The sequence below is a fragment of the Copidosoma floridanum genome, unplaced genomic scaffold (assembly GCF_036245765.1).
Source record: "Copidosoma floridanum isolate Cflo_tuat_1 unplaced genomic scaffold, Cflo_Japanese_pri ptg000011l, whole genome shotgun sequence".
Lineage (NCBI taxonomy): Eukaryota > Metazoa > Arthropoda > Insecta > Hymenoptera > Encyrtidae > Copidosoma > Copidosoma floridanum.
Genome location: NW_028321888.1, coordinates 13,500,008 through 13,522,216, shown reverse-complemented (window position 1 = coordinate 13,522,216; position 22,209 = coordinate 13,500,008). Strand labels below are relative to the sequence as shown.

General features: G+C 41.8%; 3 protein-coding genes and 1 long non-coding RNA gene across 4 annotated transcripts; all 4 read left to right on the top strand.

Annotated features, from left to right (window-relative positions):
- Positions 1-772: 772 nt before the first annotated feature.
- Positions 773-2,187, top strand: LOC149375210 (uncharacterized). The gene is made up of 2 exons (XM_089589999.1): positions 773-798; positions 846-2,187. The coding sequence occupies exons 1-2, from the start codon at positions 773-775 to the stop codon at positions 2,185-2,187; spliced, it is 1,368 nt and encodes a 455-aa protein (XP_089446125.1).
- Positions 2,188-2,988: 801 nt separating this feature from the next.
- LOC149375209 (uncharacterized) lies at positions 2,989-3,348 on the top strand. The gene has a single exon (XM_089589998.1). It carries the CDS (start codon positions 2,989-2,991, stop codon positions 3,346-3,348), a length of 360 nt encoding a protein of 119 aa, XP_089446124.1.
- A 147-nt stretch (positions 3,349-3,495) lies between these two features.
- LOC111643600 (uncharacterized) lies at positions 3,496-6,142 on the top strand. The gene is made up of 2 exons (XM_089589997.1): positions 3,496-5,145; positions 5,216-6,142. The coding sequence occupies exons 1-2, from the start codon at positions 3,496-3,498 to the stop codon at positions 6,140-6,142; spliced, it is 2,577 nt and encodes an 858-aa protein (XP_089446123.1).
- A 13,648-nt stretch (positions 6,143-19,790) lies between these two features.
- On the top strand, positions 19,791-21,920 carry LOC111643688 (uncharacterized). Its single transcript, XR_016292896.1, has 3 exons — positions 19,791-19,855; positions 19,944-20,003; positions 21,857-21,920. It is a non-coding gene; the product is annotated as an uncharacterized LOC111643688 (long non-coding RNA).
- The last annotated feature ends 289 nt before the right edge of the window (positions 21,921-22,209 follow it).

The window sequence follows — 22,209 nt, the reverse complement described above, 5'->3', positions numbered from 1 at the left end:
TTGTGCCTTTCTTTTATTTACAGCGTTGAAAGCATTTTGTAATCCCCTGCGAAACAAATAAAGCAGTAAAAACATTCATTTGGTCCTTCGAGCCGGATCCCGAGGAGAAGAGCAGCCAACGCCGCAGCTAGGGTGGTCACAGTCTGCGATTCGACTTACACAGCGTAAAGTAAGTACAGTTTAAAGAAATGTTGTGTAATGGAGGTCGTCGTGGTCGACACAGTTCCCACGATTCGACACAGGTGTTGGCCGCGACGAAGTCGTGCCGCCATTAACGCTTGCCTTGCAGGCACTCGCGTTATCAACAGCGTGCACACGGTGGCTACCGCGGTCGCCACAGAGCCCGCGGTCCAGCAGCTGTGCTCAGCCACGGCAGAGATAAGGCCGTACGGTTGTCGATGCGACGCTTTGTTCGACGCCATTCGAACGTCGGAAAGCGAGGCTTTCGCGGCCGCCATTGTTAGCCGCGATCAAGCGCTCGCGGTGTCCTCATCGGCCGCGGCCGCCATGTTGGCCTCGTGTCGCGCGCGTCCGCCTCGCGTGGCGGAGCTGTTGCGCTTCGCTGGCGCGGGGGGTCGACGCCGAGGGACAGGCTTCGAAGCTTGTGTAGCTTGCGTGCGCGTTGGCACGCGCGTGGTCTACGCACGTCCCTTCTGGCATCCTCGCCCTTTCGTGTTCTCTCTCACACTCTTTCTCTTTCACTCTCCTTCTATCTGTTTTGTCTGCCGTCGATGCACCGCGCGTCGACAGCTGTGTCGAGTCTGACGATGACATGGCCCCGCCGCTCGTGGCCCGGAGGCAAGACATGCTTCGTGCAAACGTCAAGCTAGTGATCGTTTTTTCAGGTCGAACGACGACTGGACGAGCTTGCTCGGCTCCCAGAGCGCCCTCGCCGGCGTCATCGGCCGGTTCGCACGGGACGTCGAGAAGATCGACCCCCCGAACTGGAGCCTGGGTCTCGTGGAAGTAAGGCTCGAGCTGCTGGACGGCTACTGTAACACTTTCCAGGCCAATCACGTGAGTCTACTGGAGTCACCGCCGCCCGAGAAGCTGGAGTCTCTTGACCAGATGTACTCGACGGCAGAGTCGGACTATATCGCCTCTCGATCACGCCTCTACAACGCAAGAAACACCCTCACGCCTCTCCCTGGCCCGGGCGGCGCCGACCTGGACCGTCATAACTCGAGACACGGAGCTCGCTTGCCCAAGATCAGCATCCCTTCCTTCTCGGGGAAGCGAGAGGATTGGGAAAGTTTCCGGGACCTCTTCCACGCGCTCGTCCACGACGATAAACAGCTCACCGACGTGGAGAGGCTGTTTTATTTGAAATCCTTGGTGGACGGAGACGCCAAGGCAGCTCTCGACACCGTTCAGACCATCGGTGCCAATTACCCAACGGCTTGGGCCTTACTCGAAGCACGTTTCGAGCACCGCCGTCTTCTCATTCATGATCATATCACGGCGCTCCGTAACATCAAGTCTCTGAAGGAAGAGTCAGCTCGAGGGCTTCAGGGTCTCCTCGACACCCTGGGAAAACATCGAGATCAGCTGGAAGCTCTGGGTCGTCCTGTGTCTCAATGGGACGACTGGATTGTCTCCTGCGCGATGACTGGCATGGATCCGACGACCCGGCGCGCGTGGGAGGACGAGATCGAGCGACTGGAGAGCGCTGGCACGGACACCACGGCGGATGTTGCCACTTTTGCTGCCTTGACGACTTTCCTTCGTCGACAGTGCCGCGCGCTCAGCTCCGTCGAGGCCTCTCGCCCTGCTCGACCAGCCAACACGGCCAGCATGCGCTCTTCGGCCCCCCCCCCGTTTCCTGGACGAAACTTTAGAGCCCTTGCCACCAGTAGCTCGCTGCCGCCATGCCCGTCGTGCAGAGAGTCGCACTACCTGGGTCACTGCGTGCAATTTCAAGGCCTTGACGCGCAGGCCCGGCGACGCATGGTCTATCAAGGGCAGTTATGTTTTAACTGCCTGAGACCAGGTCACGCAGTAAAGTTCTGCCCTTCACGGTCCGTCTGCCAGCAGTGCAGGGAGCCCCACCACAGTCTGCTGCACGAGAGCAACCATCGGCGCAAGCCTGAATCGGATCAGCGTCCCTCTTCGCCCAAGAAGCCAAAAGTCGACCCCGCGGGCCCGTCCGCCACCGACTCACAGCATCAGGGGCCTCCATCGTCCTGACTAGCCGTACTTCCGACCGCTCTTATCCAGCTAACCGGTCCCACCGGCCGACGTGTCGCTGGTCGAGCTCTCCTTGATGCGTGCTCTGAGGTTACACTCATCTCCATCCGGTTGGCCCAGCAGCTCGGCGCAGCGCTAGAAGTCAACGAGGCGAGCATTCATGGGGTTGGGGGAGGGTTGACCATCTCTTCGAGAACCCGAGCGCATCTACGCCTTGAAACTGGAGAGCATGCACCGCCAATCCACCTGACAGCGCTCTGTTTACCGCGGCTCGGGCTCACCTCTCCGTCTGCCCCCTTGCACCCAGCCGTGATGAGACAGTGGCTCGATCTTGAGCCTCTGGCCGATCCAGCGTTTGGCACACCTCGCCGTGTAGACATTCTGCTCGGAGTCGACGTTTACCACCGCCTCATCGAACCAGGTTACGTTCAGCGTGACGAGCTCGTCGGACAGCGCACGGCTCTTGGCTGGACTCTCGTCGGCCGGGCCCCTGGCCTGGGCTCGAACGCCCTCATCGCAGGCACAACTCTGCACACGAACACTCAGTCGCCCTGGGATCAAGAGCTGGCTGCGCAGCTCCAGCGATTCTGGGAGATCGAGGAGGTGCCACATGTCAGCCGCCGAGCGCCTGAGGATGTGGAATGCGAGCGAATCTTCGCCGATTATCATCGCGCTGACGACGGGCGTTACATTGTGCGACTTCCGCTGAAACATGACGCTGTGTGCCTCCTTGGTGACAGTCTGCAGGGCGCCACCGCGGGTTTGCGCTCGTTGCATCGTCGGCTGCAGCGGACTCCTGAGATGGCTTCTGAGTACGCCCGGTTCATGGCAGAGTACATTGCCCTCGGTCATATGAACCCCCTTACTGATGACCAACTCGCTGCATCGCACCGTCCAGTGCACTATATCCAACATCACGGCATTTGGCAGCACGGCGACCAAGGTCGCAAACTGCGCGTTGTTTTCAACGCGTCGAGCCCGACTTCCAGTGGCTATAGCCTAAACGACGTGCTCCATGCTGGTCCTCGGCTCCAGACGGCTCTTCCCAGTGTGCTCCTGCGTTGGCGTCGTCACCGGATTGCGTTCTGTACTGACGTTCGCATGATGTTCCGCCAGATCCTGATTGATGAACGCGATGTCGACCTGCAGCGCATTCTGTGAAGCTCCGACCCAAAGCAGCCACCTACGCACTACCAACTGCTCACCGTTACCTACGGTGCCTCGTGCTCCCCGTACCTGTCACTACGGGTCGTACAGCAGCTGTGTGAGGATGACGGCCGCCGCTGGCCCGAGGCCGTCCCAGTGGTGATGAACGATCGCTACGTTGATGACATCCTCTCCGGCGCTGATGACATCGGCTCGGCCAAGCGTCTGCGCGACCAGCTGATCGGACTTCTTCAAGCGGGCGGTTTCCCTCTGCGAAAGTGGGTTGCCAGCACGCCCGAGCTTCTTGAAGACCTTCCCGAAGACGTCCGCCTCCGTCCTACTTGGGATCAGCTCAGTGTTGAAGGCCTCGTCAGCGAACTGGGCGTAGGCTGGGACCCGCCCTCGGATTTCTTCCATTTGACGCCGCCCGTTGTCGAATCTCAAACCACAAAGAGATCCATGCTCGCCGCGCTCGCAGGCTTGTTCGATCCGTGCGGCTGGCTTGCCCCGATCGTGTTGAACGCCAAGCTTTTACTGCAAGACCTGTGGCGCGCGCGCTTGGACTGGGACGAGAACGTACCGTCCTCCATGACTCGCCGCTGGACCGCTTTCACCGCCGAGCTGCAGGCCATTTCCGGGTTTTCTCTGCCTCGTTGGATTGGTATGTCTCCGTCGTCGAATGTCCAGCTGCACGTGTTTTCTGACGCCAGTCGCCGTGCTATGGCCGCTGTTGTATATTCGCGGCTGCAGTCCTCAGATGGGCCCGCTCTCTGCCACATGCTTCTCGCTCGTACTAAGCTTGCGCCCATCCGCGCGCTCAAGCCGATGACCGAGCCCGCCGCTCGCATGACCATCCCACGTCTAGAATTGCGAGCGGCCCTCATCGCCGCCAAGCTTCTTCGCTCAGCAGCCAGCGAGTTGGGAGTCGCGATCGAGCACTGCCACGCTTGGTGCGACTCTCAAATTGTGCTCCACTGGATACGCTCCAATCAGCCGGCCAACAACGTGCTCGTCGACAACTACGTCGCTCAGATCCAGGAGGTCCTGCCACCCAGTGCCTGGCGATACGTGCCGTCGCAATCGAATCCGGCCGACCTAGCCACCAGAAGTGCCGACATGAGTGGTCTCCGACAGCAGCCCCTGTGGTGGAGAGGCCCCACGTGGCTGGCCCAGGACGACAAGTCTTGGCCCCAGGAGACACTGCCTCCACCCACGCCCACGCTCTCACTCTGCTGCGCCTTCCGCGCGCCTGAATCGAACCTGCTGCAGCTCTTCTCGAGCTTGCGCGCTGTATTGGGCCTCCTCGTGCGCGTTCGTCGATGGGTGCGACACCGCTTGCAGCGCATGCCCACCCGTTCTGTGCTTTCGCCGTTGACGCCGTCTGAGATTCAGGACGCTTTTCTGGCCTGCGTTCGGTTGAGTCAATCGATGACGTTTGGGGATGAGTTGGCACTCCTGCGGAAGCGTGAACGTCTTCCGAAACGGAGCCCTTTGACCTCTCTTGCCGCCTTCCTCGATGCCGACGGAGTTCTGCGTGTTGGCGGGCGGCTCGATCACTCATCGCTGTCTTACGAAGAGAAGCACCCTCCCATCCTCAGCGGACCATCGCCGCTCGCTCGACTCGTGGTCTCTTGGGCTCACGCACGCGCCCTCCACGGTGGATATCGCGTCACCAGCGCATACGTCTCCAGGCGTGCCTGGATTCTCGGCGGGCCACGCAGAATCAAGGCTCACATTAGAGGGTGCGTCATCTGTGCCCGGTTACAGGCGCGCTCTTCAAGCCAGTTGATGGCTCCGCTGCCCGCGTCTCGCGTCACGCCGTCTCGCGCTTTTGGTCGCACCGGGCGATTACGCCGGGCCCTTTTCCGTGCTTACATCGAAGGGACGGGGGATCCGGACCACAAAGGGCTACATCGCTGTCTTCGTGTGCATGACCACCAAAGCCGTGCATCTGGAGCTTGTCGGCGACCTTTCCGCGGCCACCTTCTTGGGTGCTCTCACCCGTTTCACCGGTCGTCGAGGCCGACCATCCGAGCTTTGGAACGACAACGCCACCTGCTTCCTTCGAGCTGATTTGGAGCTCCGCGAGGCGTTGCAGGGCGCAGAATTTGACTGGGACCTAGTCGCCGGGACTCTTGCCTCCCAGAGGGTTTCCTGGCAGTTCATTCCTCCTGGCGCGCCACATTTTGGAGGACTCTGGGAGGCCGCGGTCAAGTCGACCAAGAGCCATCTACGCCGTGTGCTCGGCTCTCGTCATCTAACGTATGAAGAGTTCTCTACGGTTCTCGTTGGAATTGAGGCCGTGTTGAATAGCCGCCCGTTGACGCCCTTGTCTGGCGATCCCTCTGACCTCGAAGTGCTCACGCCTGGACATTTCCTCATCGGGGCTCCCGTCGATTCCATCATCGAAGCTACCCCCGCTGCAGAGAATTTGGACCCGCTCACGCACTGGGAGCTCGTCAAGGCCGTTCGCGCCCAATTCTGGACGCGCTGGGGCCGTGAGTATCTAAATACTCTCCAACAGAGACCGAAATGGAGCGCTGTCCGTCGGAACTTCGCGGTGGGGGACCTGGTGGTTCTTCTTGACCCTACGCTGCTACAGTCCAGCGGACGCTGGCCTCTGGGCCATATCACCCGCATACACCCTGGATCCGATGGACTAGTCTGGGCTGCTGCCGTCAAGACAGCCACCGGCGAATACGTGCGGCCCATTGTCAAGCTTGCGCGTCTCCCTGTGGCATCTGCGGACTCTAGCCTCCCTGCGACGGACGATCGAGGGACTCCCCCCGCTTCGGCGGGCGGTGACTAGGGTTTCGCTCTTGGATCGAGGCGGGCGGGATGTTCGGGTTTTCTTACCGACCAAGCGGGGACCCACACCCTGCCATGCAACGTCGGTCGCTGCGCTCTCTCCCGGCCTCCCACCTCGTGCGTCACCGCGCTCGGCAGGTGGCACTCACTCGTGTACGAGGGCTCAGCGAGGACAGTCGCACGCCACGCTAGAGAAGGAGAGAAGAAGAAGACGACGATTACACGCCGAAGCGACTATCCTTTGTGCCTTTCTTTTATTTACAGCGTCGAAAGTATTTTGTAATCCCCTGCGAAACAAATAAAGCAGTAAAAACATTCAACTATTATGTAACTGCGTAGGTGCTAGATGAGTTAATTCCCGCGAGACACTGATGAACAACAAAGTGGTTTCTAATATTACTATTGTACGTGTCGTGTGCATGACATCACTATTGTTTATAATTGATACCTGTTATCTAGCCTACTAATAATTTCTGTGGCTAACTTTTTTAATGATATGCGCTAGTGTGCGCTTAGGTACATTCTTTGTTGTAGAGAAATGTCTAATTAAATTGTGTCTTTGTTTATGATGTTTAATATAACCTTATTTCTTAAACTAGAGGCTTATGTGACGTTACTTCATTTGGTACGTTTAATAATTACTGTTTCAAGGTTTGTGTGTAAAGAGATACCATGGAATCTCGTTACGTACGCGTGAGTATCGAAATAAAGGGAAATCTCGTTAAACTCGTCAACTTGACCAAAAGCCTCCTCAGCGTAGTGGTTATAGATGTTCTATGCTACTAAATTTATTTACAAAATTTCTTGAAACAGCTTTATCAACAAGAAATGTCATCTTTTGATGAAGATACTGTTTTTCTGGACGTACATTAACTCGATTTTCCAAAGATAACATTGCGAGAGACTAGAAGGAGCTTTATCGTCTTGGCGAAAGAGATCGATAACTGGGTGTTTGTATGGTACGTGTAAAAAAAGAAAGGAAAACATGTTTCGCCATAGTTGAGTAGAGCTAGGTAACGAGTTGCTTCGATGGCCTAAGGTTGCCTCTTTGTGATAATTTTTTTATAAAAACTTAGTTTTTTATAAAAACTAGGACCAACCAAAGCAAATGTTTGCAGATAAGATAAAAATGTAACTATATACAATTATTTAATGATGTTACTTTGCAAAAAGAACCTTGTTTGGATACAAAAAAAAATCTACCAAAATGATATCTTTAAAGTGCTGATAAAATTTCGTCTCTACGATCCTTTTTAACAATGTTAAATTCTTTTCTATACGGATATTCTAGAATACTAGAACCGTTGGTCAATACGGGTGACATCATCAAGTACGAGATGACAGCGTGTATTTTTTACATTTACTTGATACGAAGACTTGTAAAAATTCTGTTATTTTGAATATAAATCAATAAAAATTCATTATATAAAAATGGATAATTTATATATCGCCATCAATCCGTACTCACCATGTATGCATTATCTTTCATTTCTGCGGTGTTTGATATGGGGCGAAAACCAGAGATTGTTAACGAACTGGATAATTTTAATATATATATGTATTAAATAATTATTTTATTACAAAATATTCGCTATAACAAGATCAGAGTTGCACATAGGGTTAAACGCTACGCGTAATGTCCTTTTGTCCATATATTTATCTGTCTTTCATCAACACTAATTTTAAACAAACTTATCTGCCATAAGTGGTGTTGGTAAGTCTTGGTCTCTTTCACGTCCCTAAGTTCATTTCTCCGGGTCCCTGTTGGTTTCGATGGTGAGTGTACACCCGACGTCCACTGGTACTCCAAACGGTTCAGACCTCGGTCGAGCGTCCCCGACCGGGCACTTTCTTTCAGGCCTCTCGTCCTCCGGGTAGTCTCACCGTCGACGGGCCTATTTGAATCCTTACCGTTATTCCGTACCGTATACTTATTTATTTTTGCATTTTGTCTACTTTAGCGATCGACTGTCGTTCGATTTTCACCTTGCGCTGCCCGAAAGGGAAAAGCCAGCGAGGGCCTTCTCCTGCCCCCTTTTATACCTTTGGCTGAGCGCTACTATTTAATACGGCAACACTCGAAACTTCGCAACCAATTTATTCCAACTGCCCACTATCCTTTATTGCGGAATAGTCAGGGATAGCGTGATTAACACATCTTACGTTACAACACTCCCCCGATTTTGTGACTTACGTCCTTGATCAAAATCTCTCCGTATCACCACTATTAGTTCGTTATAATTCACATTCACCGCTCCACTTATTGATACCATCACATTTACTATTTTAAATTACCACTATTAACAGTTTCAACTCTGCTCTCATCAATTCGGCATTATATTACATTTACATCTTCTTTTTTCTTTGTACACGTATATACATATATATTATAATTTATGCTTAAAAAATTAGTCATTATACTCATAAAAAATTTAACTCTGCTCTCATATTTACATACAGGTAACGTCATTCTACTAACTAATATTATATATATATATATATATATATATATATACATATTTTTTTTTTTTTTTACATACTGATACTCAATTTAAACATTCTCCGGAGATGTATCATGACCTTGCGCAAGGTTTATTCATTATTATTTTACTCACACACTATCTATCGTACTCATACACTAAGTTACAATTGAACTATATTATATACAAAATTTTTTTTTTTTTTTTTTTTTTTTTTTTAGGCGCAGAGGATGAACATCGCAACCCCCATTTGTCACGTGTACATTATTATTCAAACGATTACATATATAAAACACTCGCAAACCGATTAACGATGGTTTTTTGTTTAAAGCATATAGCGTAAAGATCATTTCTCCATTTGTCATACTTACTTATTTTCATTATACATTTTTGCATATTCACATCATTGATCATTATAACATTTTCTTAGATTCGCTACATTATATATTCCAATAACTTTATCATTTTTGGGGTCCATAAGCTCGTAAGCTTTTCGCCCTACTGCTTTATTTATTATACATGGCGCCTCATATAAGTGAAAGAACTTTTTGGTCACTTTATCAAGTGCGTTCGACAGGTGTCTTACTCGCAGTAATACTAGATCTTTCTCCTTTACTTCGACTCTGGAGTACTTTTGATTTTTTCTACGGCATTTGTAATTTTTTTCAATATTTTTTTTAGCCATTTCAATTAGGATATGTCGATCAATTGCACACGAGTCAGGATATTCTACTAATTTCTTTATCTCATCCACGACTGGCACACCAAAATGCAACTCCTTGGGAGTTACGTTCGTACTGAAATGAGTCGTGACGTTCAACAAGTCCTCTATCTTTTTTACGTATTGTACCCAACTTGTGTGTTTATCATTACAAAAGGTTCTGAACATTCTCCCTAACTCACGCATGACCCTTTCTGTTGGATTGGATTGGGGGTGGCGAATCGAACTAAATCCTACTTTTATCCCCACCTTCTCTAATTCATTTTTCCATCTTGGTGATATGAATTGAGTACCATTGTCACTCAGAATTCTATTAAACTTTCCACACTCGGGTATGTATTCTTTTAAAATTTTATTTAACGCAGTTATAGTTGTTGCCTTTTTTATCGTGTACAGGCGCACGAGTTTCGAAAAAGCGTCGAGAATCACAAATATGTACTCCGCTCCCCTTCGACCGCGAGGGAGGGGCCCGTAAAAATCAACCGTTACCAAATCACTGGGGGCATGAGATTGCACAAGCTGATACGGACCCTCCATCGCGATCCATAAATACTTAACCCTCTGGCACATATCACACGCAAGGACAAATCGTTTTACTTCCAATGCCATCGAACGCCAAAAATAAAATTTTTTTAGGTACGTTAAAGTTTTGAATACACCCGGGTGGCCAAGCTTACTGTGCGCTTGTGCAATAAATTTTTTAGATATAGCTGTTGGAAGGACGATGCACCATGAGTCAGTATTGACACGTTGAAATATTATATCGTGATATATTTGAAAATTTGCGCTGCTTTTATCGTTATATTTAATTTTTGTTATAATATCTTTACAAAATGTATCTTGTTTCTGTTTGTTTTTTATATCTTTTATTATTGTTTTTAACGATGTATCATGTACATGGATAGCCATTATTTCCAAAGATGATATCTCCCCGCGAGCGTTCGGCGTGCAATAATCAATTAAATTAGAAATTCGCAGTTCTTCATTTGAATTTTCAGCAAATCTTCCCTCGGGGTTTCTACTCAAACAATCCGCGTAGATGTTATCCGACCCTCGACAGTACGTCACCGTGTATGTATATTGTTGCAACAAAAGGTTCCATCGTATCAGGCGGGAATTGTGAAAGGGGGTACAATTTAAGAATGTTAGTGCTTTATGGTCAGTAACAATCTCAAAGTTGACTCCAATTAAGTATTGACGGAACTTCGTTACACAATATACCACCGCGAGAAGCTCCAACTCTGTCGTCGTATAGCGCGATTCAACGTTTGATAAACACCGACTTGCCACTGCTATAATTCTATGATTACTTTCTGCGTCAATTTGGTATAAGACCCCACCTATGCCATGGCCGCTCGCATCTGTTTGTACTTTGAATGTTTTGTTTGGGATTATGTGACTCAAACATACCGTATCCAAAAAATTCATTTTGAGGGCTTCAAATGCTCTCGCATGCCGTTCCGTCCAATTCCACGATTTTGAGTCTGTTAAAAGATCCCTGAATGGATCAATAAAATTACTATGATTTAAAACAAATCTACGATAATAGTTGCATATTTCCAGTATATGCTGCAGTTGCGTTTTATTTTTCGGTATTTGTAATTCTTGAATTTGTCTAATTCGTTCGGGATTAGGTTCAATTCCATTCTGATTCAATAAAAAACCGAGAAAATCTACTTGACGTTGAAAAAATTCACACTTTTCTAATTTTAATGTAAAATTGTTTGCCAGTAATTTTTTGAAAATTATAGTTAAAACTTGTATATGTTTTTTGAAGGATTCTGTGCCTACTACTGTGTCATTAATGTAGTTTAATAGAAATTTAAAAATATCTATTGATTTGTAGTTTTGGCCCTCCTCGCAATCGTCCCGAGTATCAAGCACGTCTTTTTCCGTAAACATTGTATCTACGTTTGTCTCGAGAGCGAGAGTGAACGCTCGAATGAACGCACTACCCGCTGTTTTTAAACCGAAAGGGACACGAGTAAATTGGTACATCGTTGTGCCGAACAGAAAAGCAGTAAGAGGACGCGACTCTTCGTGCAATGGGATTTGCCAGTACCCCGAAGTTAAATCCATCTTTGAAAATATTTTGGCTTTGAAATATTTTTGCATTAAATCTTCTATGAGTGGTGGGGATTCATGGTCGTCCTCTACAACCTTGTTTAACGCTCTGGCATCTAGACATATGCGAATCGCGCCATCCGTTTTCCTCACTATTCTCAACGGGTTGCAATACGGACTCGATGCTCTCTCAATCACCCCCTGTTCCAACATTTGTTTTATACATTCCCCGACCGACTCGCGCAATGCAAACGGAACCGGGTACTTTTGGTTAATTTTTGGATTGGCAACTTTTAATTTTATTTTGTGAGTATATCCCTTAGAACATCCCGGTTTTGGCGAAAATACATCCTTAAAATTATTAAGTAACTTAAAAAATATAATTTTTTCATCCTCGCACAACCCTGCTATACCCTCCACGACCATGCGAAGCCGAGTAGAGAGATCACCACTATCCCCCATGCTATTACTAGTCGAGTCTGCTAATTTATTTGTTTCCCCTATTTTGTTATCAGTATTAATTTTTAAAATTTCTACATTGATATCATTTGTAAAATCACTATTATTTATAAGTTTGTTTCCTATTAAATTATCACTATTATGGTCTCTCTTTGTATTCATTTTCATCATTGAAAAGTCATCGTCGTCAGGAAATACCACCCAGCTGTTTACCTTCAACAAGTATATATGTATACCATCGTCATGCCGAGACAATAATAGTCTTTCCGCCCAGTCTCTACCGAATAAGACATACGATGCGGGAACCCTACTATCTTTCAACTTAATTTGGTTTTGCCAATAATCTATCACAATTCCGTTTCCTGCGTTAAAGTCGTTTCCAAGTATAATATCGCTAGTCAAAAATGGAATAATTAAAAAAATATGTGAAATTTTAAAACTGCCTATCACTAAATCAATTATTACTTGTTTTTTTATAGGTGTTTTTCTCTTGCCTATTGCTGTTGAGACCGTCACATTTGAAACCGGCAAAGTTAACATTTTGTGTGTTTTTTCTAGTTTTTTAAAGAAGTCTTCTGATACTCCGCTAATTTGACTTCCCGTGTCCAATATAGACCATACTTGAATGCCGTTAATTTTACATAGGATTTGCGGGGAGGCTGCTCTCTGATTATCATTCGTAGAGCTTTCTGCGGGCATTTATTCTCTAATATATCAATTTGCATATCATTTATATAATCATCGTGCCGACGCGTCAACATCCCGCTTTTCGACGCGCCTGCTATTAGTTTAAATTACCGGTCTGCATTTGTATGTGGCCATTAGAATTGGTGTTCTTATTATACATGGGAGATGGAAAACGCGTATCGGGCATATTGATGGTAAACGCGTTCGGGTTTATGTTGGACTGTTGTGAAAAAGATTTGTTTTGATTTCTATTATACGAGCTATTTCTTTGTTGCCTATTCCTAGTATTAAAATTTCTAAAGTTACTTTCTTGTGAATGTACCCCGTGATTTAGGTCTATTTGTTTTATTTGTTGAGTATTCTGATTATTTTCGCCATTATTATTATTATTTCTTGTATATTGAGGTCTGTTCACATTTTTGTTTTTTTCCAAATATATTAAATCTAAATTAATTAACGTTTGTTTTACTACATCTGACTCATTTAAATTAATCGCGACCATAGCTGCATGAACGCTTTGAGGAAGCTTCTGTACGATGATATAATTTTTTTCGTACTCAGTCATTTGTGGTCTTAAAAAGGAAGCTTCTTTGACTTGTCTATAATAAAATTCCTGCAGGTTGTACGCCTGATCGACAAACTTCCTACGTGACCAGATATCTCTCAATCTCACTTGTACCGCTACAGAATAAAATTCGTTCGTAAAAGCATAGCGAAATACTTTAAAGTCGACAAATGGATTTTGTGATTCATACCAATGCTTTGCCTTACCAATTAAAACATTATTTATCATATTGATTTTATTGTTACCCATGATACTGCGAGTTGTACAAAACCTGTCGAACTCAGATAAAAATTCTAGTGGATTTTGCAAGTTTTCATCTTGGAATTCGGGTATTTTACGTTCATTATTCAACGCCTGTACGCTTCCTATTAACGCGCATAAATTTACTGCTTGAGCGTTATGACTTTGGTTACGATTATTTTGAACATTTACTTGCAATGCTGTTATATCGGTTCGCAATCTTTCCACTTCCGGCAATAGTGGATTATTTACATTATTCATATTATTTGCTAGGGCAACTCTTGCTTGTTCAAATTGTGCGAGTTGTGTTGTTAAGTTTTGTTGCATGTTTTGTATTTCTCCGCGCAGTCTTTGTATCTCTTAGCGTTCGGCTGCCAAGCTTTGCCGTTCTCGCGCGATTTCGTCTATGTTTTGCTGCGTCGCCATTTTAATTTTTCGCGTTTTCTTATCTACCGAGTGACCTTCTTGTTTGATATTTTTAGTTATGCTAGTATTCACTTGCCGTATTCTAGAAATTCTCTCTGATTTTCGCACCGATGCGAGTACGGATACTGGCTTCATAGGCTAAAATATTTGTAGCACAACAATTATAACATATGGATACATTAAACTTTTATTCGGGTACCATTGTGAAAATTCTTCTATTTTGAATATAAATCAATAAAAGTTTACTATATAAAAATGTATAATTTATATATCGCCATCAATCCGTAATCACCATGTATGCATTATCTCTCCCTTTTTAGCGGTGTTACAGAATAAAGCCTTATTTTAGTATTTAATACTGTTTTTGGGATCACCTGCTCATAGCATATTTGCTGAAGTTGTAAGGTTGAAGCTTCAAAAATGTATGCAATGATTAGGTTATAACTAGCAGCCCCTCGTCTCGGCTTCGCCCAAGACTTACTCAATAAAACACCGTAGTATGTTGACATGTAATGTAAAACATTTTCAGTTAGAAATTTTACACATATTCCTAATATATCTCAGAACAAAAATCTTCTTATTGAAAACATATTTTTTTGGAATCCAAATAGTTTATTTGGTCAAATTATAAGGTGTAAAAATTCAAAAAAATAATTATGCTGAAAAGTACCGTGCGTTCTTTATGCCATAAAATAATCGGTGGCCATAAGAAGCCGTTGATTAACAGTTTTTCCCGTGTAATTCACGAAAACAGCTTTTTTTTAAAGCTGTTAAGGTTTTAAACCCCCAAAAAATTTATACTAAAAAAAAATTTTTTTTCTCATATCTCACAACTTTATTACCAGAGCAACAAAGTCTTGGGCCTTGAACCCTACATTTTTATTGCCGCAAAAACACAAATACATTTTCTACTCATTAAAAAATCGGACGTAGGATCTTTAAAGATTTCAGAGATTGCTGTGAGGGTACAATGAAAAGCTGATCTCTCACGTAATGGACTCTTAAGTTGTCGTTTTTGACGCTGCTGTTTCAATCTCGATAAATTTTCTGCGTCAGTTTCTTGACGCCTAAATAAAATTGTATTTATTAGATACACTTTAAGTTTTTCTTCCAATTCACCCTCTTGCGACTTTTGGCATGCTTAAAATTTGTGTGACCCCTAAAGTGTGTCTTCTGTCAACTTTATTAAGTTCTAATATATTTGTTGGCAAGGTAGTTCGACGTCCGATGGCCCTAAAAAAGACCGGTGAGCTTTTTAAGTTAACTCTTTCTTGACTGCAGTTAACAGCAATTGTGACTGCCTGGATACCTCAGGGTGATCTTCTCTGGCTTGCTGTTAAAAACCCAGACTGATTGGGAGAAAAATTACAAAGTCCGAAGCTTTGCGGCTAGTTGTAGTGCTCTTTCCCAACGTCTCCCGGTATAACGTCGAAGACGTTGGTGTCTAAAGCACCTTTTTTATTTGCAGATTCAGTTGTTTTGGTGATCTTAGATGGGGAGATTGGTTAGTGATACTTGTCCAGTGGAAGCTGTCCCGTTAGCTCAAGTTTTTTTTCCTTCATAGCTGTTATGGGTTGGCCCAACGCAGACCTTGGAGAGAATCAGTGATTCCTGGTTGAATGCTTAGAGTCGAGAGGATAGTATAGTGTCGTCGGTCACCGGGTTTTCCAGCCTTGCGAAGAACAACTCCGCAGGTGACGTCTGCTAGTGAATGGCTGACTTAGTTTAATAGTGCCCGTCTTAAGTTAATATAGTCTTTTAGTCGACGAATCGCTTCCGGAAATGGTAATAAAAATGTATTTGTTGGCAAGGTAGTTTAGACTTAGGTGGCCCCTAAAAAGAACCGATAAAATTGATGGTTAAGTAGGGAACGTAAATACTTATAATGGCCCTAAAAAGCGCCAGTGGTAAAACTTCCAGGCTATTCTTTATTATTATTTCTAATGATGAAGAGCTGGCTACGGGTTGCTTGATTCTTACCCTGGGAGTCTCGATGTACGGAGACTGTGATAAAGGGAGGTACGCTCCTGACCAAAAATTATCTCGTTTGGGTCGTTCCCCAGAAAACCAACCGCTCATCGTTAGACGGGAACATGTGGATAAGCGCGTTAGATACGTGACGACCAAGAAGGAAGCCGTTGTGGCTGCCCGTGCCCCTCAGAGCTGTTTTTCTTTGCTTAAATTTGTAGCCACAAATTCTTTAACTGCACTAGATGGGATGGTAGGACTGTTATACAAGCCTGAAGAGTTGGAGCAGATTGTGCTCTGGCTAGATATGTCTCCTAATATTGTGGCAGAGACGGCATCGGTTGGAATTAATTTTTTTTTTTGATCGCTCTCGTCGAGATTCAGAGTAAATGAACACTTAGGTTCTTCCCTCTTAGAGAAGAGTGTCATCCATAACTGGGATACCCAGCTGCAAGACTATCATCGGCATTCTCTCTACAGCTTGTTCGTCTGCCAAAGCTAGACTACATCACTATTGAGACGCTCCGGCCTATTGTAACCACACTTATTTAATTATGTTGCACGTAGATTCGATTTTATGTCGACGCCACCAAGTGAATTTAACTGAACTAAAGTGAAAAGCTGGCGAATTTTTGCGAAACTTTGAGCTCATTTATTGCTATTGTTATTGAATTTTTTAAGACAAGAACTATACTAAAACCATCTAGGAAATATTATGAATCAGTGTGCAAAATTTTAGCAAAATCGGTTTAGTACTTTTTCTGGTTAGCGATTACAACGGTTTTAGCGCTTCTGCTTTATATATTAGTAAGAATGATTCTATTTTTCGAAAAGTTGTAAACCAAGAAAAGTGTCGGAATCTTTATCCTAAACTTTAAGTTTGCAACGTGAAAAACTTAGAAATTTTTGAATAAAATTTTTAAAATTCTAAATTGAATACTACCAATAGAAATCTTAGAAATTGAGATAACTTTGTCTTACATTTTATAGTGATTGCGACGAATTTCACTTGATATAGTATATTTGCATACAAATTGAAAAAAGTAACTACAAAACCATGTTATTAACGATAACTATCAAAAATTACATGTTGTTTACGATTTTTTATATTAAAACTTTTTTTTAGCTTATAAGACTTTTTTGATTCCTGTATAATATGTCTTGTTATTTATAAGAAGTAGCAATCATTATATGTATTTACAATAACTTATGAACAAATAATAGTAATTATACTTCAATACTTTAATGTGCTGCGCATTTGGGAGTCTGATCGTTAAAAAAAAGGACTTCCATTATTTCATAAATCCCACAAATCCATGTTATAATAAATCACTATATTTTTTAATAAGATTTGATGTATAATAACTTTTGTCTAAGACAAACATGTATGAACGTTAATCATATTATGTAAAATGAATGCGTAAGTAACAAAAAACATTTTACATTTTTTTGTTTTTTTTTTATATCGGAACGTATTTATTGTCGCTACCACTAATATCATATATGTCTCCGTATAAGAAATTATTAAAATCACTTTTTTAAATGTCACTATGAACAATTTTTAATGTCTTGTGCTTTTTTCTCTAAAGTGTTCCTATTATGTCCTCATCCTCATCTTTACTTGTGTTAGCAATTATAAATCGTCCACTTTAAATGTAAAACAGATTGTAAGCTCAGTATAAAGATAATCTGGGCTTGTTCAATAATGTACGTATGTGTGTATGCGACATAATTTTTATTTTAATACAATTATCATTGTAATGCAAAAATCTATGTATTGTTTTGTTCTCCTCTCTGTCTCTCTAGATACTTTTATCAAATAGTTAATACTTTCATTAATCTAAGACTTTACAAAGTTAGTTGTGAGGTATAAAAAAAAGTTGGCAATATTTTAAATAGTAATACGATTCTCTTATCATTAGCCTCTCTATCATTTTATGTCATTAAGTGCTCTATATGTCTTGTAAAAAATACATCATTTGTCAGTTCAAATTCTTTATTTTTTAAAAGCAAAGTATAAAAAATTATTTCACGTCAATCTGAACTTACAGGTGTATGTATAAACATCCTATTTTGCAATATTTTTAGAAGTTTAATTAAGGGTAAAAATTTAGGTTATTTTTTCTAACTTTATTAGAGCAGTTTTCGTTTATATATACCTGTTAGGAATATCAGTTCTGGAAAAGTTATATATCTTCCCATGTTGTAAAAAATACAGTAATGTCGTTTGGAAAACTTTTATTCCTTAGAATATTTTTCGAACACCATATTGTAATAGTTTGAATCTAAACTTGAGTATATCAGTAATAAGGCATTAAAATTATGGTGTGAGTTAAAAAAAATACACGAAGAAACCAATAAATAAAATAAACTATAACGCTACTAGATGATGTTCTTAATTTCATAGAACACGATTTTAGCATTGGCGTTAGATTAAAACAAAAAATAATATAATATTCTTTTTATCTTAGAATAACTTTTAAAAATTTTTCTTTGTATTACTAAAATGTTTCATAAAATAAACCATTACATGCGTCAGAGATTTTTAATATCAGTATCACAGCATAAAATAAATGATATAGAGGGCGATTCCTGACATCGTGACTATCACCCCCACAACCACACCAAATTAATCGAACATTGGAAGGACCCATTGCTCCTACCAATTACAATGTTTGGTAAGGCCACGTATCTACTCGCAGCAAATACTAGCTACTTTTTCTCCTACTTTTAAAATTTAATGGCCAATTCACTTTGAATCAAGAGTTATTTTCTCCTACCTTCGTGTATCATCTCGACCAAGTGCTTTTTTTCCCACACCATCAAGTTTTCGATATTTTTGGCCTCTTCGAATATTTGATCTACGAGTATTGAAACTATTTATTGATCTTTTGCGTGTTGTAAGTCAACACGTTATTAATAAAGAAATATTGTTGCAGATGATTTATAGAAAAAAAGTATTTATCGAAGACACGTAGATATACCTACGAGTTATGGCATCTGATTCGATTCTTCTTGCTCTGTTGGGTATCACATTGGTAATAAGTCAATAGCTAGAAAAGTCTTTAGATTGAACGCATGCAGAAAAAAAACACGCGATTTTCTGTAACTTTATTATTTTAACTGTTTTGAGCAACATTTCCAGAGTATAGATATTAGCGGATTACGAATAGCCGACCTGAAGAGTCGCAAAAATTTAAGCGATTCCTTACCAAGCTCTACTATACTATGGCATAACATTTTTTTTTCTCCTTTTTTTTCCATTTACAACATAGACACCTTAACATAGGTTACTTTCGCCAAGGAGATAAAGCTTCTTATTGTATTTTCCAATGTTATTTTTGTACAATGAAGATGATGCACGTGAATCGAAAATGCATTCTTACACAAGACGCTATTTTTCATTGTTGGAGCAGTTTCAAGAGATATTGTTAATTAATTTAATAGCAAAAAATATCCGTAATCATTACACTAAGGTGGCTTTTGGTCAAGTTGACGAGTTTAGCGAGATTTCCCTTTATTTCAATACTCACGCGTACATGAGATAACCCACGGTCACTCTTTTTATACATATTTTTCAACAGTAATTATGAAAGGTAGGACGTACAGTAACGTCATCTAATCCTTTTTTTACAAAAAAAAGTTGTATTGAACAGATTTAATGATAGTTTATTTAACATTTTTCTACATCAAAGCACCTACCTGAGCGAACAGTAGCAGGTATCTTTTAAAAAGTTAGCCACGGAAATTTTGAGTAGGCAAGATAATAGATATCAATTATAAACGATAGTAATGTCACGCATGTGACACGTTCTGCAGCAACACTAGAAAACATTTCGTTGATCGTCAGTTGCTTGTTGGACTTCTTTCACAAAGCACCTACGCGGTAACATAATAGTAATTGAAGCAAAATGTCCAAAAGTGTAGAAGAAGAACTGCTGGCGGTTTATGATCGAAACGAAAAAGAAGCTAGGGAGATTGGCTTCCTTTTAAAGGGGCCGTAAGGCTCATCTGAATGCTTGTTCTAGCAACACCACTGAAGAGACGAGGCAATTAAACCTAAAACCCAGCAAAGATTATCGCCTTCTACCTAAAAGCAAAAAGGTATGAGCATTTGGCAATTGCATTTCAATACTTCAATTTCTCTAAGATTTTTTTTTGAAAACTGAACAAAACTGTGGTTTTATACTAGGAGGTCCACCAGACGGAGTTGGATTGCGCTGAATTTGACAAAGCCACAATTAAGGTCATTGTAAGTATCAAACAATTTTTCTTTGTCCTTCCTTTCATTTATTTTTTAAACGTTTTATATTTTGCATAGGTTATTCTAAAAGTAAATAGTCAAGTGTTTAAGAATTTTTTTATATTTTATGAGTAGAAAAAATGTTGAATTGTCGAGACTCTCGTAATGAAGTACAATAATTGTGTATAAAGTGAATCTCATTAATAACTACCGGCAAATTAATAAAGCCTCAAAAATGTTTAATAAGAAATTCATGTGACTACGGCAAAAATTGTTGGAATCACTTCACGTTACGATCAGAATACATAGAAAAATGGTTTTGGGACATAACCATACCAGAATTTTTTGTTGTGAGACAAATAGTGTAAATTAAGAGGAGTTTTTCTCTAAATTTCGCTTATAACTTGTTTTTGGGCCAGAAAAATATGAAAAAATCATGGCAGTATCTTATAAATTTACACGAAGTAAATTTCACTTTTAACAGATACTGTCAAAAATGTATTCTGAGGTGATTCATCTCTTTTCACATTCATCCTTTCGTATACAAGTGATTTTTTTTATAATTATTTAGAGAATAAGCAGCTGCAGACTAGTAAAAAAAGTGAAGCTGTTAAGAAAAATGCACCGTAAGAAAGAGTATCTTAAGGTGTTCCATAAATATGAAGTACAGAGTGATTGGCAAGCATTTTTAAATGTTTGTACATCGAAGAGAAAATCTATTTTTCCCCATGCATCAACGAATAAATGCATGCAACCTTCTGTTTCAAAACCAGTACAGCACGTCAAAGTATTCAAGTATAATACTTTGTTCTAAATTATTACTGTACGTAGAAATTGTTAAGTGTGTAACTGTAACAATTGATTCGTACATAACTATTGCTGGAAATACGTCATTCAAATTTTTTTAGATTATTTTAAAATACTCTCAATCAAGTAAAATTCGTTGCCATACTGTTAAATGTATGGCGTCAAAGTTATAACAATTCGTCGTGTTAACCCACTGGTGGCGCCCCTCTAATGGATCTTTTAGGAACCCGAACCTGTTGACAGGTATCAGTTTAAAGTTGTCGCGGAAGCATAGGCTGACATAAGTAATTATTTTTTAAATGTTAGTGATTTATTTAAATATGCAGGAAATGGGATGCGAAAGTACGAAGGAGGTGAAAATATTATGAATGCTAATCACCTGATGCATTGTCTGGTAAACGCCATGAATATGTACCAATAATTTTAAATGAGATTAAGCCAAAAGTCAACAAAAATCGTAGTAATAACTTGAATGATGCAAAAAAGAAGGACAACAAAAAATTAGAATTTTCTAAGTCCTTTTTCATAATGTTGACGTTTAACTCGTGTAATGTGCCAAACAAATCACTGGATTTTAAACATAAAAAAAATAAAATTTGTCTCTTCTAAGCTTTTCAATGTGACTAAGCAATACATCAGGTGATTAACGTTCATAATATTTTCACCCTCTTCGTACTTTTGCACCCCATTCCCTGCATATTTAAATAAATCACTAACATTTAAAATATAATTAATCATGACAGCCTACGCTCGCACGACAACTTTAAACTCATACCTGTCCACAGGTTCGGGTTCCTATACGATCCATTAGGGGGGAGCTACCAGTGGGTTAACACGACGAATTTCTTGTGCTGCACATTAATTTGAAAAAAACTTAAGATGAAAATTGAAAAATAATCATGATAATGCCCAAAAAATATTTTTCTATCTAATCTTAGTATAATACAAAGCAATTTTAACAAGTTCCATCGTCATTAACAAAAAATTAATTATCTCATTCTTCATTCACCTATCTTTCTATAGTTGTCAGTTAAAACAATGTTTGTATCTTCTAGGTCAGAGGTAAATTGATATTAGTTCAGGGTACCAAAAAAAATCAACCAGACGAAACCACCTTGACATATGACATTCCAAATCAGTGTGATTTGGAAAGAATTGAGGCAGGATTCCGCTCCAACGACGTCTTGTACATTCGTTTTCCTTCAAAGAATGAGCCAGCTGTTAAAGTATAGACAGTTAAAAGTGTCAAAGTTTCAAATAATTCAATACCTAAGTGAGATAAATAAAAATATAAAGGAATAAAGAGATTGCATTGTAATTGAAAATCTTATTTTAGCCACAAGTATGAGAAAAATATGTTAGAGTCTTTGTAGTGCCGAGCTTATTCATAAGAATCAAAAATAAACAA